We start from the raw sequence: 24,234 nt of genomic DNA on the forward strand, positions 1-24,234 counted from the left end.
TGCTCAGTCTTGGCATTCTCTGCAAAATGCAACGATGACTGCCTTTCTCATTAGGCTGTGGCTGAGGATGAATATAATGAGGAGAGCGATTTATTAAAAAGCACTGTTCTCAATGAATTATATTTGTGCTAAAACCAGAGAAAATACGAAAATGTACCATAGAGGCATGACAAGGTTTCATGAAAATCTTTACAGCCCTTGAAAACCTGGAAGGCCAATCCCAGCCAGCTGGTTCATCTCTGGAAGAAGTTCAGCAACAAATGAACGCCTCTTCTCTTGGGAAGGTGCAGCAGTATTATCGCAAGCTCAGGTACGGCAAGCTTGAAAAGTACATTGTTTGTTGATAGTGAGCATTCTCCTAAAATAAAAATGGATTCTTATCAATATTGTTGTTGTTAATGCAGTGGCCTGAATACAACTACACAAGTCAAAAAACAACAGGAATAACCTTAACCTTTCTTAAGGGAGCAGTGATTTCTGCTGATTTTACACCCCACTGCAGCTCAGTGGGTCCAATGAAACTTTGTTACTGGGAGTAGGGCTGCCACCCCCAAAGAGGCACCTGGAGATCTTCCACTATTACGGTTGATCTCCAAGATCAGTTTCCCTGGAGAAAATGGGTACTTTGGAGCGTGAACTCTATGGCATTATACCCTCTATAGCAGGGGGTTTTTTTGTAGCAGGAACTCCTTTGCATATTAGGCCACACACACACACACACACACACGCCCCAATGTAGCCAATCCTTCTGGAACTTACAATAGATCCTGTACTAAGAGCCCTGTAAGCTCTTGGACAATTGACTACATCAGAGGCGTGTGTGCATAGAAGAAGAAGACGACATTAGATTTATATTCTACCCTCCGCTCAAAGTCTCAGCGGCTCACAGTCTCCTTTATCTCCCCCCCCCTACAACAGACACCCTGTGAGGTGGGTGAGGCTGAGAGGGCTCTCACAGCAGCTGCCCTTTCAAGGACAATCCCTGCCAGAGCTATGGCTGACCCAAGGCCATGCCAGCAGATGCAAGTGGAGGAGTGGGGGATCAAACTTGGTTCTCCCAGATAAGAGTCTGCACACTTAACCACTACACCAAACTGGCTCTCCAGTTCCTGCTACAAAAAGAGCCCTGCTCTATGGCATTATACCAGCGGTTCCCAACCTTTTTTGCATCAGGGACCAGTTTTGTGGAAGACAGTTTTTCCACGGACCTGGTGTGTGTGTGATGGTTTCAGGATGATACAATTGTGCACTTTATTTTGGTGTAGTTAAGTATGCAGACTCTTATCTGGGAGAACTGGGTTTGATTTCTCACTCCTCCACTTGCTGCTTGCTGGAATGGCCTTGGATCAGCCATGGCTCTCGCAAAAGTTGTCCTTGAAAAGGCAGCTTCTGGGAGAGCTCTCTCAGCCCCACCCACCTCACAGGATGTCTGTTGTGGGGGAGGAAGATAAAGGAGATTGTGAGCCACTCTGAGATTTTGAGTGCAGGGCAGGATATAAATCCAGTGTCATTGTCTTCTTTATTACTACATTGTAATATATAATGAAATAATTATACAACTCACGGACCGGTTGCTAACAGGCCGGGGGTTGGGGACCCCTGCATTATACAATATCCAAACTCCACCCCAAAAATCTTCAGGTATTTCCCTACTCAGAGCTGACAACCCTACTGTGAGGTTCACTAATCATCAGAATCAGCATTATAGTGGTCTTGCACAAGGATGGGAAAATCAGCAGAAACTGTAGCCCTCTCTTAAGAAAACTTGAGCTCTTTTAAGTCTTCAGAATGTGGTTGGATTCAGGGCATGGTCATTAGGGTACTTCACAGAAAGCATGCATACAAACGTCCCTGCCCCATGGAACTTACCATCTAAAGCAATTAAATATCCACCAGTTGTTCTTGAATCAGTATCTTTAAACTGATATATTCATAATTAAAGATTTCTTCTGTCATCAGATAAAGCAGAAAGAACCCTCTTATGCAGCCAGAAAGTAATAAGCAAATGGAAATGTATGACTCCACAAGCCAATACAGACTGAGTCAAAACGAATGACATTACTTTCAGTGGGTTTAGATTGGAGTCACTCTGTGTAGGATTGCACTGCAAGAAATGTCATTCACATGCTCACAGTTGAAGAAATCTTATACCTTCCTTTGAGGAGCTTCTCTTGCTAATTCCTTGCAAAGGATGGAACCTATACATCTTCTTCGTGGTCTCTGTGCTTCACACCCATGGGATAGAGCGCCTGCGCCGGTCCCCGAATCGGTATCTGAAAAGCCCGGGATTTTTCCGCGCTCGGCGCCAGTGGGCATGCGCAGGCGTCCCAGTACGCATGCTCACCGGTGCCAGCACGGGGATCCCGCCAGTTCCTTTCTGACCGCTGCGCGGAGAGGTTTACCTTTCGTGTCCCCGGTCGGTGAGATATCGGTTTTTTGCCTTTACTCGTTCTATATAGCCCGTTTGTTGTTTTCTTAGAGTAGATAGTTAGATAGTTAAATAGTTAGTTTAAAAAAAAAAGTTTGTGTGTGTTTGTTGGACTACCCTTTGGGACCTTTCCCCCCATTTGTTTTCCCCCAAAAGTTTTTTTCCCCTCAGAGGACTCTGAGTGGGTTTTTTGGCGATTGGCGTCTATGGAAAGACGTTGGGGGGTTTTCAAATGCTGCTGCTCTTGTGGGAAGAAGATTGCCCCCCCCCCCCCCAGACGGCCATTCCCTGTGTCTTCTCTGCTTGGGTGAAGCACACAGTGTGGAGTCCTGCCCACACTGTCTCCACTTCTCCAAGCAAACGCGGAAGAACCGGGCGGCGCGGCTTTCGGTGGCTTTGACTGAGTCGGCACTCCACCCTCAGAGATCGGCATCGGGCCCATCGGCATCGATCATGGCAGACACCCTGGCCCCGACGGTCACATCGGCTGATGTGACCTCGATTGTGACCGAAATGCCGATAGAGCGAGGCTCCTCCACAAAACGATCCCATGAGGGATCAGTGGACACGCCCGCCAAGAAGCGTCGGGATGACTCAGGGATCCGAGCATCCGCTTCGAAGAAGGCCAAGTCCAAGGAGAAGCGGAAGAGGCCCCGCACTCCATCACCTTCTCATGACGCTTTGGCACCGATGACCTCTGCTCCGCTGAGGAAGATCTTGGCGTCCCCATGCCACAGCTCATCGGCATCGAGAGGCAGTACTCAACAGCCCCGTCTCTCAATGTCTGAGCAGGAAATCGACCTCACCCAGCAATCCTCGTCATCCCGGTCGCGGCGTCGCAGCGGGAGCGGTTCGATCTCGGAAGTGGAGGCTTCGGCACCGATGGACCTGTCTCCCCCGATGGAGCCCAGAGGCAGACAGGAGCTAGAGCCCTCCATGGCACCATGCCATTTCCCACTTTCCCATTTACCATCGTGGGAGCAGCGTCAGTGGCCACCCACCTACCCATATCCCTACCCTCCTTACAAAGTGGTATCCACCGAGGGAGTTTGCGGAGTGGGATCAACAGTCAGAGGCATCCTGCATGTCGAGGTTGTTGCACCATTCCCGAAGGCCATCGGTATTGATCCCTCTGGAGAGGCGTACCACCCCAGCGGCTGAGACTTATCGGCGACCATTGACGTCGATCCGCTCACCGATTCGGGAATCGATGCCGATCCTCTCTGAGCACTCCGTACACCGGGAGTCTTCTTCATCGGACTCGGAGAGCGGTACCGACGCCCAGGAAGGTGCTTTGGAGCCTTCGCCAGGTTCCCAGACGGCCGAAGATCTTCCTATTTCGCCATCAGAGGATCTGAAGTCCTATGGCGACCTGGTGAAGAGGATGGCAACCTCCCTCTCCCTGCCTGTGACGCAACCACAACCCGTCGTGGATGATAATGTCTTTGACATTATGCAAAGGGACACATCCACAGCAATCGCTTTGCCGGTCACCAAAGTGATTCTGCAGGCAGTGAAGGAGCCCTGGAAGAAACCATCTTCAACTCCAGTGTCATCCAGAAGGCTGGACCATATGTACAGGGTCCAGGAGACAGGGGCTGAGTTCCTTTTCACCCATCCGAAACCGAACTCAGTGGTCGTCTCTTCTTCCTCCAAGGCACGAAAGGTCCACTCATCCCCACCAGACAAGGAGGGAAAGAAGCTGGACAATATGGGGAGAAAAGTTTATTCTGCAGGGGCCCTGGGAGTAAAGGTATCTAATTATGCAGCTTTCATGGCTAGATACCAGTACTCCATATGGGAACAACTCACCCCTCTCCTTTCTTCCCTGAGCGAGAACAAAAAGGCTGCTGCCAGGAAGCTGCAGAAAGAAGGCTTTGCTGTGGCCAAACAGCAATTGGCTGCAGCAAAGCACATGGTGGATGTGTCAGCAAAGGCAATCACATCCGCTGTGTGCATTCGTCGGCACTCCTGGTTACGATCAACAGCCCTGCAGCAGGACACTAGGGCTTTTGTCGAGGACTTGCCCTTCGAAGGGGATGGCCTGTTTAGCACCACCACAGACAGTGCACTGCAGGAAATCGATAAGAGCCTCAAGACCTCCAGGAACCTGGGTGTGTAGGCCACCTCCAGGGCTCCTAAGGCGAAGCAGTGGCACAAACCGTGGGCCAAAAAGCCTTACCAAAAGTTTTCGGCCGAACAGCAATGGCGACCTCGCTCCACCCAGCCTGACAGACCATCGTACTCAGGCAACAACAGGAACCGCTATGGTTCTCAGGCCACTGGCAAGTCTAAGGGTGCCCGCCCTCAAAAGCAGGGCCTTTGACTTTCTTGTGGCACGCGTCATCGCCCCCACTTCAGCATCTATCCACCTCTGCCCTTTCCTACCTGCCTGGGAGTTGATCTCTACAGACAGGTGGGCTCTGTCCATCATAGAAGAGGGCTACAAAATAGAGTTTGTGCAGATTCCGAACCAATCCGTGGTGATTACCACTCCCCCTTCCCCACCTCTGCTAGCGGAGGTGAACAACCTCCTACAGAAACAAGCCATAGGGAGAGTTCTGGCGGAGGCCAGGACGGGAGGTTTTTACTCTCGCTACTTCCTGGTCCCCAAGAGGGACGGGGGCTTAAGACCAATTATGGATCTTCGGAATCTGAACAAATTCATTCTGTACCAGAAGTTCAGAATGGCCACGCTGCAAACAATCCTGCCCCTCATCAACCAAGGGGACTGGATGGCGACTCCGGACCTCAAGGATGCCTACTTCCATGTCAGCATCCATCCGGCGTTCAGGCGTTTCCTCAGGTTTGCAGTGGGTTCCCAGCACTTCCAGTTCAAAGCCCTTCCGTTCGGCCTGTCCACTGCACCTCGGGTGTTTATGAAGATGATGAGCGTTATGGCTGCCCATCTCCGTCTCCAGGGAGTTGTCATTTTTCCATACATCGACGACTGGCTCCTTGTGGCGAAGTCGAGGGAAAGTTTGTCAACGCACATTGCCATCACTCTACATCTTCTCGACACCTTGGGGTTGCAGGTCAATTTGGAGAAATCCTATCTTACTCCTTCAAGGACAGTGCAGTTCATAGGGGCTTTGCTGGATACGGACCAGCATCGGGCATACCTGCCTTCGCAGAGGGCAAAGGACATTGTGGGTCTGGTACAACTGCTTCAGAGGCAAAAGTGGGGCACAGCACAGCAGCTTCAGCGGATGCTGGGGCTGATGGCAGCGACGACAAGCGTGCTACTTTTCGCGAAACTGAGAATGAGAGGCCTACAGTTGTGGTTTCTTCGCCCGTTTCGTCCACTCAGAGACTCACCTCGAAAGAGGTTCACCATCCCATCAGGGACTCTTCAGACGCTACAGTGGTGGGAGTCAGAGAACAACATCTGCCAGAGAGCTCCCTTCCATCTGCCAACTCCCACTGTGGCTATCACCACAGATGCTTCCTTGTGGGATTGTGGGGCCCACATGGAAGGCTTGTATGTGGGGGGCCAGTGGCCGTCAAAACTGACTCAGTGCCACATAAACTACCTGGAACTACTGGCGATTCACTTTGCCCTACGCTCTTTCCATCCTCTAGTGGCGGGGAAGACTGTAGCGCTGCTTACAGACAATACCACTGCCCTGTGCTACATCAACAGGCAGGGGGGGACAGTGTCTCGTCGGCTCTGCGCATTGGCGATGGATCTCTGGTTGCAGTGTCTCCAGTACGACATCTTCGTGAAGGCGGCACATCTTCCGGGGGTCCTCAACATTCAGGCAGACTCCCTCAGCAGAGGTGGGGCTTCCCCACACGAGTGGGAACTGCAGTGGCATTTTCTGAAGCCTGCATTCCAGCTTTGGGGGTACCCACAGCTGGATGTCTTTGCCACGGCCGAGAACAAGAAATGCCCCAGGTTCTGTTCCAGAGGGGGAGCGGATCTAGCATCTCTGGGAGACGGGCTCCTGCTTCCTTGGGAGGGCCGGTTCCTCTACATGTTCCCACCTCTGCCGTTGTTGACGAAGGTGGTCAACAAAATAGCAAGGGAAAGACCACGCTGCATCCTGGTGACTCCCTGGTGGCCTCGCCAGAACTGGTTCTCGATCCTGCTCCAACTCTCGAGGGGGGGTCTTCTACCAGTTCCCGGCAGAACCGGACCTTCTGTCGGCTCAGGGCGGGCATGTATTCCATCACAACGTGTGCCATCTGAAGCTGACAGCGTGGTTCATCAAACAGTAGGGTTCTCTGACAGGGTCCAGCAAGTTCTTATGAACAGCAGAAAACCGTCCACCCGCACTTCCTATGACAGGAAGTGGCGGAAATTTACTAAGTTTTTAGTTGACCCTTCGGTCTCACTTAGCAGGGTGGGATTGGCCAAAATTTTTGATTTTTTGCTGTCACTAGTGGATGTGGGCCTGGTTTTCTCCTCCATTAAAGTTTATTTGGCGGCAATATCTGCCTTCCATGATCCGGTGGAGGGGTACTCTGTTTTCACACACCCTCAGTCCAAAAGATTTTTGAAGGGGTTGTTTAGGCTGCACCCACCGTCAAGATCGCCCCCTCAGTTGTGGGACTTGACTTTAGTGCTGGACAAACTAACTCGGCGCCCCTTTGAAACGATGGCCACGTGCTCTTTGCAGCTCTTGTCATGGAAGACTGCATTTTTGGTTGCCATCACATCAGCACGTCGTGTTGGGGAGCTCACGGCGATGCGGTGTGATTACCCTTATCTTGTTTTTAGAGAGGCTGGGGTTTCCCTGGCTCCGGACATTAGTTTTCTTCCGAAGGTGGTCTCTCAGTTCCACCTCAATTTAGAAGTTTGGTTGCCCACTTTTTATCCTAGCCCTTCCTCGGACAAGGAACGTAGGTTGAATGCTCTGGACGAATGCTCTGAAACGTTCAAAGGTTTTTCGTAAGGACAAGCAGCTTTTTGTTTCATATGCTGCTCCCAAGATAGGTTCCAGGATTTCGTCTCAGAGGCTCTCAAAATGGCTCACTGAGACGATTAGACTCTGTTATTTGTTGGCGAAGAAGCCGTTACCTGGACCTGTTCGTGGACACTCCACAAGAGCGATGGCCACGTCGGTGGCGTTCCTGAGAGGCGTGTCCCTTTCTGATGTCTGCAAGGCTGCCACCTGGTCTTCTCCACATGCCTTCATGAAGCACTACGCGCTGGATGTGCATGCTCAGCAGAGGACTCAGTTGGGAACGGCGATGTTGCAAGCTGTTTCTTCTGGTTGACCGTCTTCCCGCCTCCAGGTATGTCTTGCTTGCTAATCTCCCATGGGTGTGAAGCATAGAGACCACGAAGAAGATAGACAGGTTGCTTACCTGTAACTGTAGATCTTCAAGTGGTCATTGTGCATTCACACTACCCGCCCTCCTTCCCCACTGCTGACGGTCTCCCTCCAGTAGGGGCTTCCAGCGGTCAGGAAGGAACTGGCGGGATCCCTGCGCTGGCGCCGGTGAGCATGCGGAAAAATCCCGAGCTTTTCAGATACCAATTCGGGGATCGGCACAGGCGCTCTATCCCATGGATGTGAATGCACAGATGACCACTCGAAGATCTACAGTTACAGGTAAGCAACCTGTCTTTTGGCCAGGTGCAAGACCAAGCACGTTTTTCATTCACTTAGACTTTGTGTGGGAGAAACTGTGCCTGGGGACACTTCCAGATTTTGGGGGGGGAAACAACAGCAAACATCAGGAACAGAACTCTCAGGTTTTGATGAAAATTCATAAAATTAACCGAAATCTTTGAGTCAAGGAAATGAATATAATAGACCACAGGGCTTCTCATCCATGCTGTTTTGGAGGAAGGAGAGCTCGAAACTAGACAGCCCCAAGCTTATGTGGTTTATTTAATGTTTTGTTTCAGGGCATTTTACCTTGAGCGATCCAACCTGCCTACAGATTCTAACACTGCAGCTGTGAAGATTGATCAGGTACAGAAACCATTTTTTCTGATCCGCAGCAAAGTGAAAACAATGCAAGTTGTCACTTCTGCAGTTTTTATGCTTGTTTATTTTATTAATCTAATGACAAAATGGTGTTTTGATGAGAGTCTCTAATTGTACTGTCGATATGAGAGCCTTTGATTATTCTGTTTTATTTATGTATTTATTTATAATCCGCCTTTCTCATTGAAACTCAAGACAGATTATGCACAGTAAATCAGTATGATCAACAACGGCTGAGACATCCAATAAACAGTGCAATAAAATTTGGATTGCTGAAATATGAAAATAAGCAGAAATCTGATACAGAGCAGAAAGAATGTTGAAACAGAGCATAAGCATTTAAACATGAGACATTAAACAATGCATAAATTACCTAGTAGGAGCATACAAAGGAGTCATTTTGTAGAAAAAGAGGTGCCAGAGCTCATTAGCACAACTTATTTGCATATGCTGCACACCCCTGACATCACCAGAAGGTGTACTAAATTGTATCATCTCAGCATCTACCTTAAAATGCTTCATGAATTAGAATTGTCATAATAAAACCTTGCTCCCATCATACTTTTCAAATTACTTTCTCCTATGTGGCCACAGTGGCATGATGATTTCCATCTGTCTGCTTTATATGTTTGGGTTATTTTCCCTTTTTTTGTGGGGAAAAATATTAGAAAGTTTGCCAAAATTCAGCAAAATTCTCACTGGGGAGGTTGAACAATGGAGCTCAGAAGTAAGGTTTTTTTTGGGGGGGGGGGGCGGTAAGAAAGAAAGGGGTAAATAAAATTCAGAGGTTCTGGAGCTCCATTCCTGTGAGCTGCTGCCCAAAATGAGGCCTGAGCATACATATAGCAACACATAATATGCAATAGTATAGACTATACTCTGTACCATGTTGCCCCCCTTTTCTGCCCTTGTACCCAAAGCCTGTCTCTTTCACTAGTTCTGCCTCTGGACCACTCCACAAGTTACATATTTGAGGCATACAAGTAAGATTAATTTTTTAAAAAACTGAATCTGACAGCCCCATGAAAACATTTTAATTTCAATCTATTTTAGTGCTTTAGAAGTATTTAGCACTTTTAATCTCTTACTCTTTTTCATGGTGCTGAGTTGTCATAGTTCATTTTAACATAATGCCTCTTTAATTGGCTTTCTGTTGCTGCCTCCAGGGTTGCTATGTTTTATAGCTATTGTTTATATATATATATATTTTTAAAATTACTTCATGTTTATATTCTCCTGAGCTGAATTTTTTCATGGGGTGCCTCAAGAGCCAGTAAGCTAAAGGAGGCCTAAAAATAATTTACATAAGTGAAGCTGCGTATAGTACAGCCACATTCTGCAAAGAGCATATATTGACTGTGGCTCTCTGTTGGTTGTGCTGCCAGGGGCCAACCTTGTTTTGTTAGTGTGTGTGTGTGTGAAATGACCTTTCAGCTGCCTGTCAACTCAGCTGATTCACAAATCTCCCAAGGCAAATTATCTGTATTCCAGCTTTGCGTGTTTGGAATGGTTCTCGTGAATGGGTTGTTGGTGTAAGGGATCAGACCGAGTACAATTTCTGGCAAATCTGTAAGTACAGAAGAGATGAGGACATGACTCACTGATGCAGTCTTTTTCCTTGCATTCCTTTGTAGCTTATTCGTCCCATCAATGCAATGGATGAACTTTGCAGACTGATGAAGTCTTTCGTCACCTCCAAAGGTAGCCAGTCCAGCAGTTCTGTCTCAGGGGCCGGACTGCTGCCCATATCTTCGGAGCTCTGTTACCGTCTTGGAGCCTGCCAGGTCGTCATGTGTGGCACTGGCATGCAGAGGTGGGGGCATTTCCAAAGGTCATCTTCCTCTGAGAGGAACTCTTTTTTTTTAACATGAGTGGTTCACATCTAGTTTTTCATTGAGATGAGGCATGTTCCTGAGGCCTGTGCCGCATCACTCAGGGGAACTTGAGTGCCCTTTTTTCCATTCAAAAATATTATCTGCATATTATCATGGAGATAGTCTGATTAACAGTGCAATCCAAGGAATACTTTTCTAGAAGTAAGCCCTACTGAATCGACCTGAGAGGGTGCAAACCTGTTTAGGATTGCCCCATAAACCCCTTCATTTCTGCGATGTTGTTTTCTGTGTGTGGAGTGGAAAGAAAGCAACTAACTTTAAATGTATTCTCCAAGCTACTGGCTGGCTTGGCTTGGCAAAGTAATTTAAAAAAATAAATGCCTTCTCCAAGCTGGCCGTCGGGGTGGGGGGCTTCAAGAGCCACACAATAAGTGTGCGAGTCACATGTGGCTACCGATCCACAGTTTGGCCACTCCTGCCTTAACTCAATGTTCTTTTAACTTGTTTAGACTTAGACATTTTAAGTCCTTTAAAACTAGACAGCAGAAAGCTAAGATGGGATTTTTATGAACATAGAGATTCCACTAGTCAGATGTAGTATCTGGTTTGGACATGGCATTAATTAATTGGTTTGCCAAGGTCATGTTCAATGCGTCATTATTTATTATTTGACTGCTATTTTAAGATATTGCTGTTTCTTATAATTTTAACATGTAGCTGTGTTTCTCTTGCTGTTTTAATTGTTCTTTTTAATTGATGGGTGTGTTATTACACATGTAATGCCTTGAATGTTTTAAAATAGAATGGAAATTCTCTCTAAACAAATAAGTAAGTAAAACTTTTGAAATATCAAGAGCTAGGTGTGCAGAGTTGTTCTCCTGAAAAGGAAGGAGGGTTGCGACCTGCAAATTTGCTTTGCTAAAAATGTGTCATTTTACATGAAACATAATTCTGTTTTTGAATACAAAAATCTTTATATCGCATTCTTAGAAGTACCTTGAGTGTCTCGTTGGAGCAGGCAGCCATATTAGCTCGAAGTCATGGACTCTTACCCAAGTGTATTATGCAGGCGACAGACATAATGAGAAAACAAGTGAGTATCAAGGAACAGATTATGACTCCTATCAGCGGCAACATATATGAGAAATTGTACATTCATGAATATTTATTTATTTATTTTTTATTTACTTTAGATTTATATGCCGCCCACTCCGTGAGTCATGATAAAAACAATTTAAATTACAGTTATAAAAGAATTAAAACATATATAAATAATTTTTAAAAACTAAATATTAGGTGCTATAAGAAAGATTTTATAACATAGGTGGTTTATCAATATCTCAGTTCTCTATGATGGCTAAGGAACAATAGGTAATAAGAGTGCAAGACTTTTACAGACAGGCTATCAATGACCATTACATTATTTTTGCACTGTCCTCCCACCAAAAAATTAGGAAAATGTGATTACTGTAAATATTTATGGACCTGCCAAATGTCTACTTCATTTATACTTCACCTTTTTCCTCAAATGGAGAGCCAAAGCAATGTACAACATTCTCCCCTTCCACCATTTCATCCTCACAACATTGTCAGGCAAGTTAGACTGAGAATGTGTGACTGGCTCAAGGTCAACAAGCCAAACAGGGAAAAGATATGCCAGGTGACAGTTTTATTATTGTACAAAGCCCCTCTGCATTTCTTTGTAAAAGCTTTGTTGTTAGGGGGATCGGTGACAGAGCCTTGTATGTAGGGAGTTCTGGATTTAATTCCCTGCATCTCTAGTTGAAGGGACGAAGTAGTAGGGGATGTGAAAGACCCCTCAGACCCCAGAGAGGCACAGCCAGTCTAGAAAGGATAATGCTAACCTTAAGAGAGTCAGTGGTCTGACTCAGCATCATTCAGCTTCATATGTAAGCACTGAGAAGGGAATACGCAGACCAGGCAGAATGCTTAGCCACGCAACCTTGTACCTTCTGTCTGTCTGCATCCCATTGCATTATGGGAATCTCACGGTGCTGGGCAGTAGCTGCTGTAAAGTGCTCTGGGAACTCTTTCAAGTTAAGTAAACACAGATGACTAATGTGCTACCTTAGTGCTGTCCAAAGCTGCTAACAGAAGTTAATGGATTTTCAAATAAAAATCATGTATTCCTCTTTTTGTGTTTTCCCGCAAGGCTTAGATGTTTTACCAGTACTGTCAATACCATATATTCTTCTGTTTGCTTTAGGGACCAAGAGTAGAGATCTCTGCAAAAAATCTGAAAGTGATGGATCAGATGCCACAGTCTGCACCCCGGTAGGTGGCTTTGTACAGATCGTACTTGGGCTGCAGAGACAAATCTACAAACATCAAGATGCAACACATACACATCCAGCCAGCGCTATGCTCACAAAATGCAGCAGAATTTTTAAAAAGATTTCCCTCTTTCACTCTTCATAAACCATTTTAGGGCTCTTGTATTATTGTATAAAATAAATCAGAGATGGTTGTCAGGATGTTGTCAGTTTAGGAGAGTGGAACTGACATGCTGATAAACAAGTATGATTCAGAAGTGATTGTGGCCATTTCAGATAAGCGAAGCTCATTCATGAGCTAAGACTGAGGGCTGTTTGAAGTGTTTAGAATAGCCTGATCATTAAAATGATTTATGTCGATGTGGGTTTTAATGACCAAGTAAGGGTCATGGATTTATAACTGCTCAGTAATGTGGGCATGCAGCTGTTATCGGAGAGCCCTGCCATGTTCATGGGAATAGCAAATCCAGATGAATTTATCGTTTCTGTTTGAATCCTGAGTTATGTTATGCAACTTCACATGTTCACATAACATAAGATTTGTGGAAGATAAGAGCATTTAGTATGATAGCTTAACAAGAAGCAATAACATCTGCACATAGTTGCATGGTGGTGGATAGAAATCATGAAAATGGGTAGAAGAAGAAGAGCTGGTTTTTATACCCCACTTTTCTCTGTGTTAAGGAGTATCGGAACGGCTTATCAGAGCGTATCAAAGAGCCAGTTTGATGTAGTGGTTAAGTGCATGCACTCTTTTCTGCGAGAACCGGGTTTGATTCCCCACTCCTCCACTTGCAGCTGCTAGAATGGCCTTGGTTAGCCATAGCTATTGCAGGAGTTGTCCTTGAAAGGGCAGCTGCTGTGAGAGCCCTCTCAGCCCCACCCACCTCACAGAGTGTCTGTTGTGGGGTGAGAATATATAGGAGATTGTAAGCCTCTCTGAGTCTCTGTTTCAGAGAGAAGGGCAGGGTATAAATCTGCAGTCTTCTTCTTCATCCTCTTCTTCCTCCTCTTCCTCTTCTTCCAGTTGCCTTCCCTCCCTCTCCCCACAACAGGCTTGTGAGGTCGGCGGGTCTGAGAGAATTCTTAGAGAACTGTGACTGACCTAAGATCACCTGGCAAGCTTCATGTGGAGGAGGAGTGGGAAAATCAGACCTAGTTCTCCAGACTAGAGTCTGCCACTCTTTACCAGTACTCTATGCTCCCTGGGATTGGGGTGGAATGCATTAAACACCCCTTTTCTGCCATGTTTTTACCACCACAACCTGGACCTGCAATTTCCAGTTTTTAAAATAATTAGATCTGGTGTTCATCATGCCTGTTGTGACCTTGAGAGAAGTTGTTAGGTAAAAATAAATCTAGTGAAAAACTTTCTGAAGACCACCTCTTAAGAAAGATCATTTGAAAGCGTTTGAAGCCTTCTTTGCTATGTAGTCTATTAACATTCCTTTCATAACAGCAACTTTTTATCTTACACTTCTGCAGAATTTACAAGCTGTGTCAACCGCCTTCAGACGGAGACTTATAAAAAGGAGGAGGAGGAGAAGGAGGAGGAAACGCCTTGTCCTGGGATCTCGGAAGTGTTCAGCAGAGCATGATGCTGCCTGAGCGCTGATCCTGTCTTCTGCCAATGGTGCTGAGTCCAAACAGAGGACGGTACTAGGCTCTGTGCTTCTGGGCGGTCCAATGCACTGACAAAACTGCCTTTCCGCTCATTCCTTGCATGGGGATGCATGGTTGCCCTTTCTTGTGGACTGCTGCAGGAGTTCTGGGGAAAAAAACAACAACCCTGGAGTTTGGACCGAGGGATTGCCTTCTGCTGATGCTGGAAGGGAAGAAGAGGAGGATATGGTAGAAACAGCAGTGGATGGATTTGGCTGTGCTGCTGACTGACCGTTGTGACTTTGAAGTATGGGTGGGCAAAAAGCAAGGTGAAGCACCTCTACCTATCAACTGGTGCTTGGGGCTTTTGCCCAATTTCCAGCACAGTCATTGACCGGTAACTTTGAGTCTTACAAGTATATACCATCTTGCACTTTTGGAATCACAAATAGCACACATCTCTGGTTTGTTCAAAGGATTTCTTCTAGAGGTATTTTCCACTTCGGCCCAATACCAACCAAACTCTACTCTGCAGAGTGTACATTCCATTGGACATCCTTACCAAGAATTTCCTTTAAACTTTTACTGTAAAGTTCAGGGTTTGCAGATTAACACTTTTTACTAATGGTCCATGATGTATTCTGGAAATACAGTAATATTTTACACAGAAGATAGCAATGAAGGATTTTTTTTTTTTTTTTGGTAAAGGAAAAGACATTACAAAAGGGTGGCATATGCAGTTCTATACTTAAATGATTTGAGCAGATGAGGGTTTTTAAAACAAGGAACAGAGAAACTATACTTATTTATGTGGAGTGGAATATCTGTTTTGGAAACATGTTGTTATATATACAAGATTTAAATAAAAAAAAGAAAAGTATTTGTTTCAAATGGGGCCAATATGCTGGGAAGTCTGGAGCAGTTCGCAGCTCACTGAAAATAATTTTACGTTATTTAAAACCTTTCAGTATTTAAGTAGTCTTTAATATGTGTTGTTGTTGTTTTTTTAAAACAAAAATAGATTTCATCGGATTGTAAGTTAAAAGAGAAACATGGTTGTGTATATAATGTACGTTATTATTCTCCCTCTCTGCCCCCCCACCTTGTTTTAGAAATGTTTTCTGTTTTATCAGTATTATCATTAGCGCGGTAATTTGTTTCCAAATTACTGGCTGCAATGTAATGAAAAATATCAGCAACCTCAGGCCAGAAATAACATTTGTTTTGGAGTGAGTGCCTTAAGTGTTTGAATCCATGTTGATCGAAATACAAAAAAAAAGGTAAATGGGTATAAAAAGCAAACTAACACTCTTCTATGTCATGCTAGACTAAAGCCATAGTCTTCTCTAAAATGTTTGTTATTGGGCATGTATAGAAAGAAGCTCTTTTGGATGACTTCTGTATCTACTACATGGAAAGGAGGGGTATTTTGATTTTGGCTAAAATAGGGCATTTAATAAACTCCAATGTTTCTTAACAATCCAGTCCTTCATCTTTTGTGTTGTATTAAAAAAAACCCATCTGTTCCTACTTTGGCTGTGAAAGGCATTTCTTTTTAATTAAACAACAGAGAAGGGAGAGTGGAAGAGGGAATCCTCAACCATACGCAAGTGTTTAAGATACTGGCTTTGGATCATCTCTTTGGTGTGTATCCTACTGCTCTGTGAACAGAACGCAGACTCTTCCCCCCAATCTCCTCTCCCAAAAGAATGGCTCAGCTGACAAAATGAGGCAGTTTTATCTTTCTCTCCAGCCAAGCAGATCCACAAGACTGTTCCTAAGCATGGAACCTGCTGGCCAAGAAATTATTCTTCCAATAGTCTGAAGGTACTGCAAATGTAACAGCTGGTATAACAGCTGTGCCAACTGTCTTTGAGTATGGTTGTACAGCCTGTCTGAGATGGAAGAAAGCATGATCTGAATGAGAGAACTATGGTCGCCTTCAGGAGGGCTATTAGCACCCTCTGGACCAGCAGTTTCATTCATATGTCTCAGAAACAGATTCATATGACTCAGTGGTCCAGGAGCCTACATAAGAACATAAGAGAAGCCATGTTGGATCAGGCCAGTGGTCCATCCAGTCCAACACTCTGTGTCCCACAGTGGTCTGTAATGTTATCCCCCTGACTGAATGCAGAGATGGCTGGAGCGCTGACTGCACAGCATGCCCCAGACACGAATGCTATGCACTTATACTGTGTGCACAAGACAGCAAAGCACTTCTTGTAGCTCCAAAGGAACCCAGCAGCAGCAACACACTTCCAACTTGGGGCAACATTACCGTTCTTGAGTGCACTGAGTCTCAGACAGGGCATTGGGTGTTCAAGGATGACCTTCCCTTGCATCTCTTTTCAACAACTGTTGGCCCTTCATCTTCTAGAGACATCCTTCCGCAGACACCTCTTCTAATTTATGCATGATCTAGGCTGCAGCATAGTGTCCATATATGCTTCACAGTGTGGTCCTAAGTAGACCCTTCTAATGGACTCAAAAGAGTATTTACATTGGTCAGGACTGCACTGCCAGATGATTTCAGAGGACAGCTGTATTGGTCTGCAGTAGAACAACTAGATTTGAGTTCAGTAGCACCTTGGAGACCAACAAGATTTCCAGGGTGTGAGCTTTAGAGGGTGACAAAGCTCCTTTTGTCAGATACCTGTGCCTGACAAAGGGAACATTAACACTCAAAAGCATATACCCCGAAAATCTCAAATCTAGCTGTCCCACTGCCAGTTAGTTTCAGTACATGCCTCCTTTCAACTAAAAGATGATCTGTTTTAAGTGCTGTAAGTCACCTTGAGACCCCTATTAAGATGTTTTATGATATTGTACAATAAAATCAATAATGAAGTGCAATAAATATTCAGTTAAAAACAGAGTCAATAAAATACTATAGGGATCTATAAAATACCATCAGATCTATATCATTCAAAATTCTGGTGGTGCTACTCCCCCCCTCCCCACACACACCATGTTTTATTGCTCTAATTCAAAGACCTGCTGAAAAAGGCAGGACTTTCAATCCATCCAGTGTTTCTGCCGACATTGTTTTAACTTACTTCATTTATAACCAGACTTCCTCCCCAGTGGGGACCAAAACTGGTTTATGACATTCTCCCCTTTTACATTCTGTCTTAACAACAACCCTGTGATGTAGTTCAAGCTGAGAGTGTGACTGGCCCAAGGTTACTCAGCGAGCTTCCATGTCAGAGCGGGGTATTTGAATCTGGGTCTCCCAGATCCTAGTCTGATACTCTACACCACACTGGATAGTATAATAAGTCCAATTTTAGAAAAAAATTCACTTGATACAATTTTTTAAAAAATAAAACACATAAACCTTGGCATAATGGCATTTCTGATGCATTGTACTTGGTTATTATGAAGTCTTTTCCATACTTCATGGTCCTTGGTGACTCTTGTGAGGAAAAAAATTGACTTTGTAAAGATAAATATATTCCCTAGCTGTAATGGTATGGATTCCAAATTCTTATTTATTACCTGACAAAGTAAATTAATGCATATGTTGATGTCTAACCCAATTAATTCCACTGACAAATAATCAAATTTGGGATTCATGCCAACCATGACATTCTGACATTCATTCTCTTCCCACAAAAGATGAAGTTCCATATGATACGATGTAGGTGACTGGGAAATCTGCTTCTCTACTCCCACACAGCCCTGGCTTAACCATTAAGCAAAATAAGCACATGCTAGGGCACCAAGGGAAGGGGGGCATCACAGAAGGGTGGGTTTTTTTTGCTTATATTGCTTTCTGATATATATATATATATATATATATATATATATATATATATATATATATATATATATATATATATATATATATATATGTATGTTTATCTTTAATATAGTTGTGGGTTCTGGAGGGATGGCCTGGAAGCAAACTGATTTTTAATGTCATTTCACCTTCAGTACTTATCGTCTTGTCAGTTAAGCAATGGAAGGACTGAGATCCTCTGTTTAGGGCATCAGTTGGCCTTAATCCGGCCCTGCTCCCACAGTAGACTGAACATAAACAAACATGTACAGATCAGAAAGTTCTCCTCCCCCTACATTAATACATATTCATTATTCCAGCTGAAAGTCTAAGCCAGAGGTGTTATGAGGGCTGGGTCTAACATAAATGAGACCCTGTCGGGCCAGGCAATGTGCTTCATAAAATGTAATGCCTGGTAGCAAAGATATAAACTTTACAAAGGACATAAACACAAATATTTTGAAAATAAAATGCTTAAAACATTAGCATTCTTTGGTCTTACAGGTACTTTCTTTGTATCTTTCACCTGCAATCCAGGGAACTGGTCAAGGGAGCTCTGACTCTTTCCTTCTTTCCCCAGGGGACCAGGATGGAAAGAAGTCTCAGTCAATAGAAGGAGAAGTGACTTGGCTCAGTAGCTCTGCTGTGCATTTGAGAGAGCCTGGCAAAGCAAACTCTGCCTCTCCCCCTTCCTCTCCAAGGGAGGAGTCTCAGCCAATGGAAAAAATAGAAGCTTTGCTCTGTAGCTTCTGTGTAATTGAGCAAGCCTGGCAAAGGAAGCTGTGATGCAGAAGGAAGCAAGCGAGAAGAGGAAGGAAACTGATGACAGCCAGTTGCTTGGGGACCTGATTTGGCCCCTGGGCCACATGTTTGACATCCCTGGTCTAAGCAATGCTTTTGATCTTCTTCGTGGTCTCTGTGCTTCACACTCATGGGATAGTGCGCCTGCGCCGATCCCCGAATCGGTAACTGAAAAAGCCCGGGATTTTTTCGCGCTCGGCGCCAGTGAGCATGCGCACGCGACCCACTGCGCATGCCCACCAGCGCCCGCGCGACAATCCCGCCAGTTCCTTTCTGACCGCCGCGCTAGAGAGGTTCACTTTCTGCTTTCCCGGTCGGTGAGATTTTTCTTCTCTCGTTTTTTGCCCGTTTCGCTGTGTAAATAGTTCCTTAGTTAGTCATAGTGTATAGTTAGATAGTTAGATAGTGTTTAGTAAAAAAAAAAAAAAAAAGCGTTTTTTTCCGTTTGTCTGGCGGCCTGCCCCTTGGGGCGCTCCGCTTTCGCTTTCCCCCATTTTTTCTCTCAGTCGTTTTTTAGCTGAGAGTTTTTTCTCGGGCGGCTGCTTATGGAAAGTCGCTGGGGGTTTTTCAAGCGCTGTCGTGCTTGCGGCAAGAAGATCGCCCCTCCGGACGGCCATTCCCTTTGCCTGCTGTGCCTTGGAGAAACGCACAGGGTAGAGTCGTGTCCGCATTGCCTTCGGTTCTCTCTCTCTCTCTCGGCTTGGCTTCGCGAACGAAGATTTAAGAAGGGTGCAGTAGTCCACGTTTGCTGCAGGCTCGCTGGTGGCTGACAAGACCAATGTGGGACAGGCAGGTCCGGCCACAGCGGCTGCAGGGAAAAGTCTGATTTAGGGTTGGTCCTGTAGCAGTGCGATTCTTCCTCTAAACAGACTAGAAAGAACCGCGCGGCTCGATTATCGGCAGCACTGACTGAATCGGCGCTTCGGCCTCATCGACCGATGGAGTCATCGGCACCGAAGTCGACCGACACCCCGGCACAGGAGCTCGCATCGGCCGATGCCGCTCCGATATTGACTTTAGATCTGCCGGAGGAGCGTGGCGCTACAAACCGTTCCCACGAGGGCTCGAGTACGCCCGCTGAGAAACGCCGAGAGGACTCGGGGACCCGAGCTCCTAAGAAGGCGAAGTCGAAGGAGAAGCGCAAGCGACCCCGCACTCCTTCCCCGTCGGGCGATGCATCGACTTCGACAAAACCGTCAAAGTCAGCGCGGGTCTCTCCGATTCGGAGTCCATCAGTCCGTCGGCTGTCGGCGTCGGAGCACGAGCCTGAGATCGACCTCACACAACGGTCCTCATCTTCCGGCTCCCGTCGGCGGTCGATCAGTGATTCGGCGTCGGAGGTGGATGCTTCGGCACCGGTCATAGACCCGCCGTTCAAGCCCCGACAGAGGCGAGAGCGATTTCCCGTTCTCCAGCGCTTCCCGATACCACCATGGGAACAGCGCAGGTGGCAGCCTCCCTACTCCAGATATGAATCCGTTCGTTGGTACCCCGACGAGTATCCAGACTGGGAGCAAGCGTCGGAGTTTTCTTCGATGTCGAGGGTTTCGCATCGATCCCGGAAGGCGTCGGCATCGGTTTCGGTTCCCCCAGACCGTCAGCTGGTTCCGATCGAGACCCCGCTAAGACCACCGCTGACTCAGCTTCCACCTCGAGAATCGACCCCGATGCTCTCGGAGCACTCTACCCAGCGAGACTCCTCTTCATCGGAGTCGGAAACTGAAGAGCCGGAGTTGGAACCCTCACCGGGTCCCCAAACGGCGGAAGATCTCCCGATTTCGCCGTCGGAGGATCTTAAGTCTTACGGAGACCTCGTGAGGCGAATTGCTGCTACCCTCAAACTGCCTGTGACTCAGCCGGAGCCTGTAGTGGATGACAACGTGTTTGACATCATGCAACGGAACACGTCCACTGCAGTGGCCCTGCCGGTCACCAAGGTGATCCTTCAGGCCATCAAGGAACCTTGGAAGAAGCCTTCTTCGACACCGGTCTCTTCCAAACGGCTGGACCATATGTACAGGGTCCAGGAGGCAGGGGCCGAATTCTTATTTACCCACCCGCGTCCGAACTCGGTGGTGGTCTCATCCTCATCGAAGGCTAGGAAGGTGCATTCTTCCCCGCAGGACAAGGAGGGCAGGAAGATTGACGTAATGGGCCGCAAGGTCTATTCAGCGGGGGCACTCGGCATTAAGGTGGCCAACTACGCTGCATGCATGGCCAGATATCAGTATGCAGTGTGGGAACAGCTCTCCCCCTTCCTCTCTTCTTTAAGCGAGGACAAGAAGACGGCGGCAATGAAATTGCAGAAGGAAGGCCTCGTTGTGGCCAGACAGCAGCTGGCCGCGGCGAAACATATGGTTGAGGCTTCAGCCAAGGCTATTACTTCTGCAGTTTGCATCCGCCGGCACTCCTGGCTCAGGTCAACGGCATTACACCAGGACACCAAGACCTTTATTGAAGACTTACCCTTTGAGGGTGATGGACTTTTCAGCACCACAACTGACACGGCGCTGCAAGAGTTTGACAAGAGTGTCAAGACGTCTAGGAACTTGGGTGTCCAGTCGTCCTCCAAGTCCCCTAAATCCAAGCAATGGTCCAAACCCTGGTCCAAAAAACCGTACCAAAAGTTCTCCCCGGAGCAGTGGCGTCCTCGTTCTCAACAGCCCGAACGACCATCCTACTCCGGTAACGGCAGAAACCGTTACGGGGGCCAGCCTTCCAATAAGTCTAAGGGGGCCCGGCCACAGAAGCAGGGGGTTTGACTTCCCGCTGGCACGCGTCATCGCTCCCACTGTCGACTCCTCCATCCGTCTACGCCCTTTCCTGCCTGCCTGGGAGTTGATCTCCACAGACAGGTGGGCTCTGTCCATCGTGAAAGAGGGCTACATAATAGAATTTGTTCAGACCCCAGACCAGTCCGTGGTAGTTACCACTCCCCCTTCCCCACCTCTGCTGGCGGAGGTGAACAACCTCCTACAGAAACAAGCCATAGAGGAAGTTCCATTGGAGGCCAGGACAGGAGGCTTTTACTCCCGCTACTTCCTGGTCCCCAAACGGGACGGGGGCCTGAGGCCTATCATGGACCTTCGGAGTCTGAACAAATTTATTCGGTACCAGAAGTTCAGAATGGCCACGCTGCAAACAATCCTGCCCCTCATCAATCAAGGGGACTGGATGGCGACCCTGGATCTCAAGGATGCCTATTTTCATGTCAGCATTCATCCTGCGTTCAGGCGTTTCCTAAGGTTTGCAGTGGGTGCTCGGCACTTCCAATTCAGGGCCCTGCCGTTTGGACTGTCTACTGCCCCTCGGGTGTTCACGAAGCTGATGAGTGTGGTGGCTGCCCATCTTCGTCTGCAGGGAGTCATCGTCTTCCCATACATCGACGACTGGCTTCTTGTGGCGAAGTCGAGGGAGAGTCTAACAACACACATTGCTATCACCCTGCGTCTTCTCGGCACCCTGGGGCTGCAGATCAACCTGGAGAAGTCCCATCTCACTCCTTCAAAGACAGTCCAATTCATAGGGGCTCTATTGGACACACAGCAGCATCGAGCATTTCTTCCTTTGCAGAGAGCGAAGGACATCATCGATCTGGTACAGCTTCTTCGAAGACGGCAGTGGGGCACAGCCCAGCAGCTCCAGCGGATGCTGGGGTTGATGGCTGCGACGACAAGCGTGCTACGCTTCGCAAGACTGCACATGAGAGGCCTACAGTTATGGTTCTTGCACCATTTTCGACCTCTCAGAGACTCACCTCGGAAGAGGTTCACCATTCCACTCAGGACTCTCTGCTCACTGCAATGGTGGGGAGTAGAGAGCAACATCTGCCAAGGGGCTCCTTTTCATCTGCCGACCCCTACAGTGACCATCGCTACCGATGCTTCCATGTGGGGGTGGGGAGCTCATCTGGAAGATCTATGCGTGGGAGGCAAGTGGACACCGAAACTGAGCCGGTGCCATATAAACTATCTAGAACTGCTGGCGGTTCACTTCGCCCTTCGATCTTTCCGCCCACTGTTAGCGGGAAAGACTGTGGCATTGCTTACGGACAACACCACTGCCCTGTGCTATATAAACAGACAGGGGGGGACGGTGTCTCGCAGGCTATGCTCGCTGGCGATAGACCTCTGGGAGGAGTGCCTCCAGTGGGACATTTTTGTAAAGGCCACACATCTGCCGGGGGTCCTCAACATACAGGCGGACTCTCTCAGCAGGGGGGGAGCCTCCCCACACGAATGGGAACTGCATTGGAGGTTCATAGAGCCAGTGTTCCAACTTTGGGGCTACCCGCAGTTGGATGTTTTTGCCACAGCGCAGAACAAGAAGTGCCCCTTGTTCTGTGCAAGGGGAGGTGCGGATCCGGCTTCCTTGGGAGACGGACTCCTACTTCGGTGGGAGGGCTGGTTCCTGTACATGTTCCCGCCCTTACCTTTGCTGACGAGGGTGGTTCACAAGCTAGTGCAGGAGAAGCCACGCTGCATCCTAGTGACTCCGTGGTGGCCCCGTCAGAGCTGGTTCTCGATTCTGCTCCAGCAGTCGAGGGGGACCTTTTACCAGTTCCCGGCAGAACCGGACCTGTTGTCGGCTCAGGGTGGGCACGTGCTCCATCACAACGTGCCTCACCTGAAACTGACAGCGTGGTTCATCGACCTCTAGACTTTTCCTCTAGGGTCCAGCAGGTGCTCCAAAGCAGCAGGAAACCTTCCACCCGCGCCTCTTATGAGAGGAAGTGGAAGAAGTTTAGCAAATTTGTGGCTGACTCCCCGTTGCCGCCCGCCTCGGTCGGGCTGTCGGCAATCTTTGAGTTTCTTTTGTCTTTGGTGGATGAGGGACTGGTGTTCTCCTCCATCAAGGTCTACCTAGCAGCTATTTCTGCTTTCCATGGTTCGGTTGAGGGTTACACCGTTTTTGCTCACCCGCAGTCAAAAAGATTCATGAAGGGGCTGTTTCGCCTCCATCCCCCTTCTAGATCCCCTCCACAGTTGTGGGACTTGACTTTGGTTCTGGACAAGTTGACTCGCCGTCCTTTTGAACCCATGGCAACGTGCTCCCTGCAACTTTTGTCTTGGAAGACTGCATTTTTGGTTGCCATCACTTCAGCACGTCGTGCGGGGGAGCTCATGGCAATGAGGTGTGACTACCCATACCTTGCCTTTCGGGAGGCTGGGGTTTCTTTGGCTCCGGACATTACTTTCCTCCCGAAAGTGGTTTCCCAGTTTCACCTTGACTTAGAAGTCTGGTTGCCCACTTTTTTCCCCAACCCTTCCTCGGATGAGGAACGCAGGCTGCATGCGTTGGATGTTAAGCGTGCCCTCCTGTTTTATTTGAATCGTTCACGGGGGTTTCGTAAGGACAATCAGCTTTTTGTCTCCTACTCTGCCCCCAAGTTAGGGTCCAAGATTTCGTCTCAAAGACTTTCCAAGTGGCTCACTGAGACGATCAAACTTTGTTATTTGTTGGCTAAGAAGCCTTTACCTGGACCTGTTCGTGGACACTCCACAAGGGCGATGGCCACGTCGGTGGCATTCCTGAAGGGCGTGTCCCT

At 47.4% G+C, this 24,234-nt stretch overlaps 1 protein-coding gene across 3 annotated transcripts in view; it reads left to right on the forward strand.

Moving 5' to 3' along the window:
* Positions 1-15,581, forward strand: part of PREX1 (phosphatidylinositol-3,4,5-trisphosphate dependent Rac exchange factor 1) — a 346,981-nt gene extending 331,400 nt beyond the window's left edge. For all 3 annotated transcript variants that reach the window (XM_060230830.1, XM_060230833.1, XM_060230832.1), the window contains exons 35-40: positions 196-310; positions 8,289-8,355; positions 10,005-10,183; positions 11,196-11,298; positions 12,433-12,500; positions 13,985-15,581. In XM_060230830.1, the coding sequence (XP_060086813.1) occupies positions 196-310; positions 8,289-8,355; positions 10,005-10,183; positions 11,196-11,298; positions 12,433-12,500; positions 13,985-14,027 (575 nt within the window). In that variant the 3' untranslated portion in view covers positions 14,028-15,581. The remainder of the gene's footprint in view (positions 1-195; positions 311-8,288; positions 8,356-10,004; positions 10,184-11,195; positions 11,299-12,432; positions 12,501-13,984) is intronic.
* The last annotated feature ends 8,653 nt before the right edge of the window (positions 15,582-24,234 follow it).

Source organism: Heteronotia binoei, chromosome 2 (genome assembly GCF_032191835.1).
Source record: "Heteronotia binoei isolate CCM8104 ecotype False Entrance Well chromosome 2, APGP_CSIRO_Hbin_v1, whole genome shotgun sequence".
Classification (NCBI taxonomy): domain Eukaryota; kingdom Metazoa; phylum Chordata; class Lepidosauria; order Squamata; family Gekkonidae; genus Heteronotia; species Heteronotia binoei.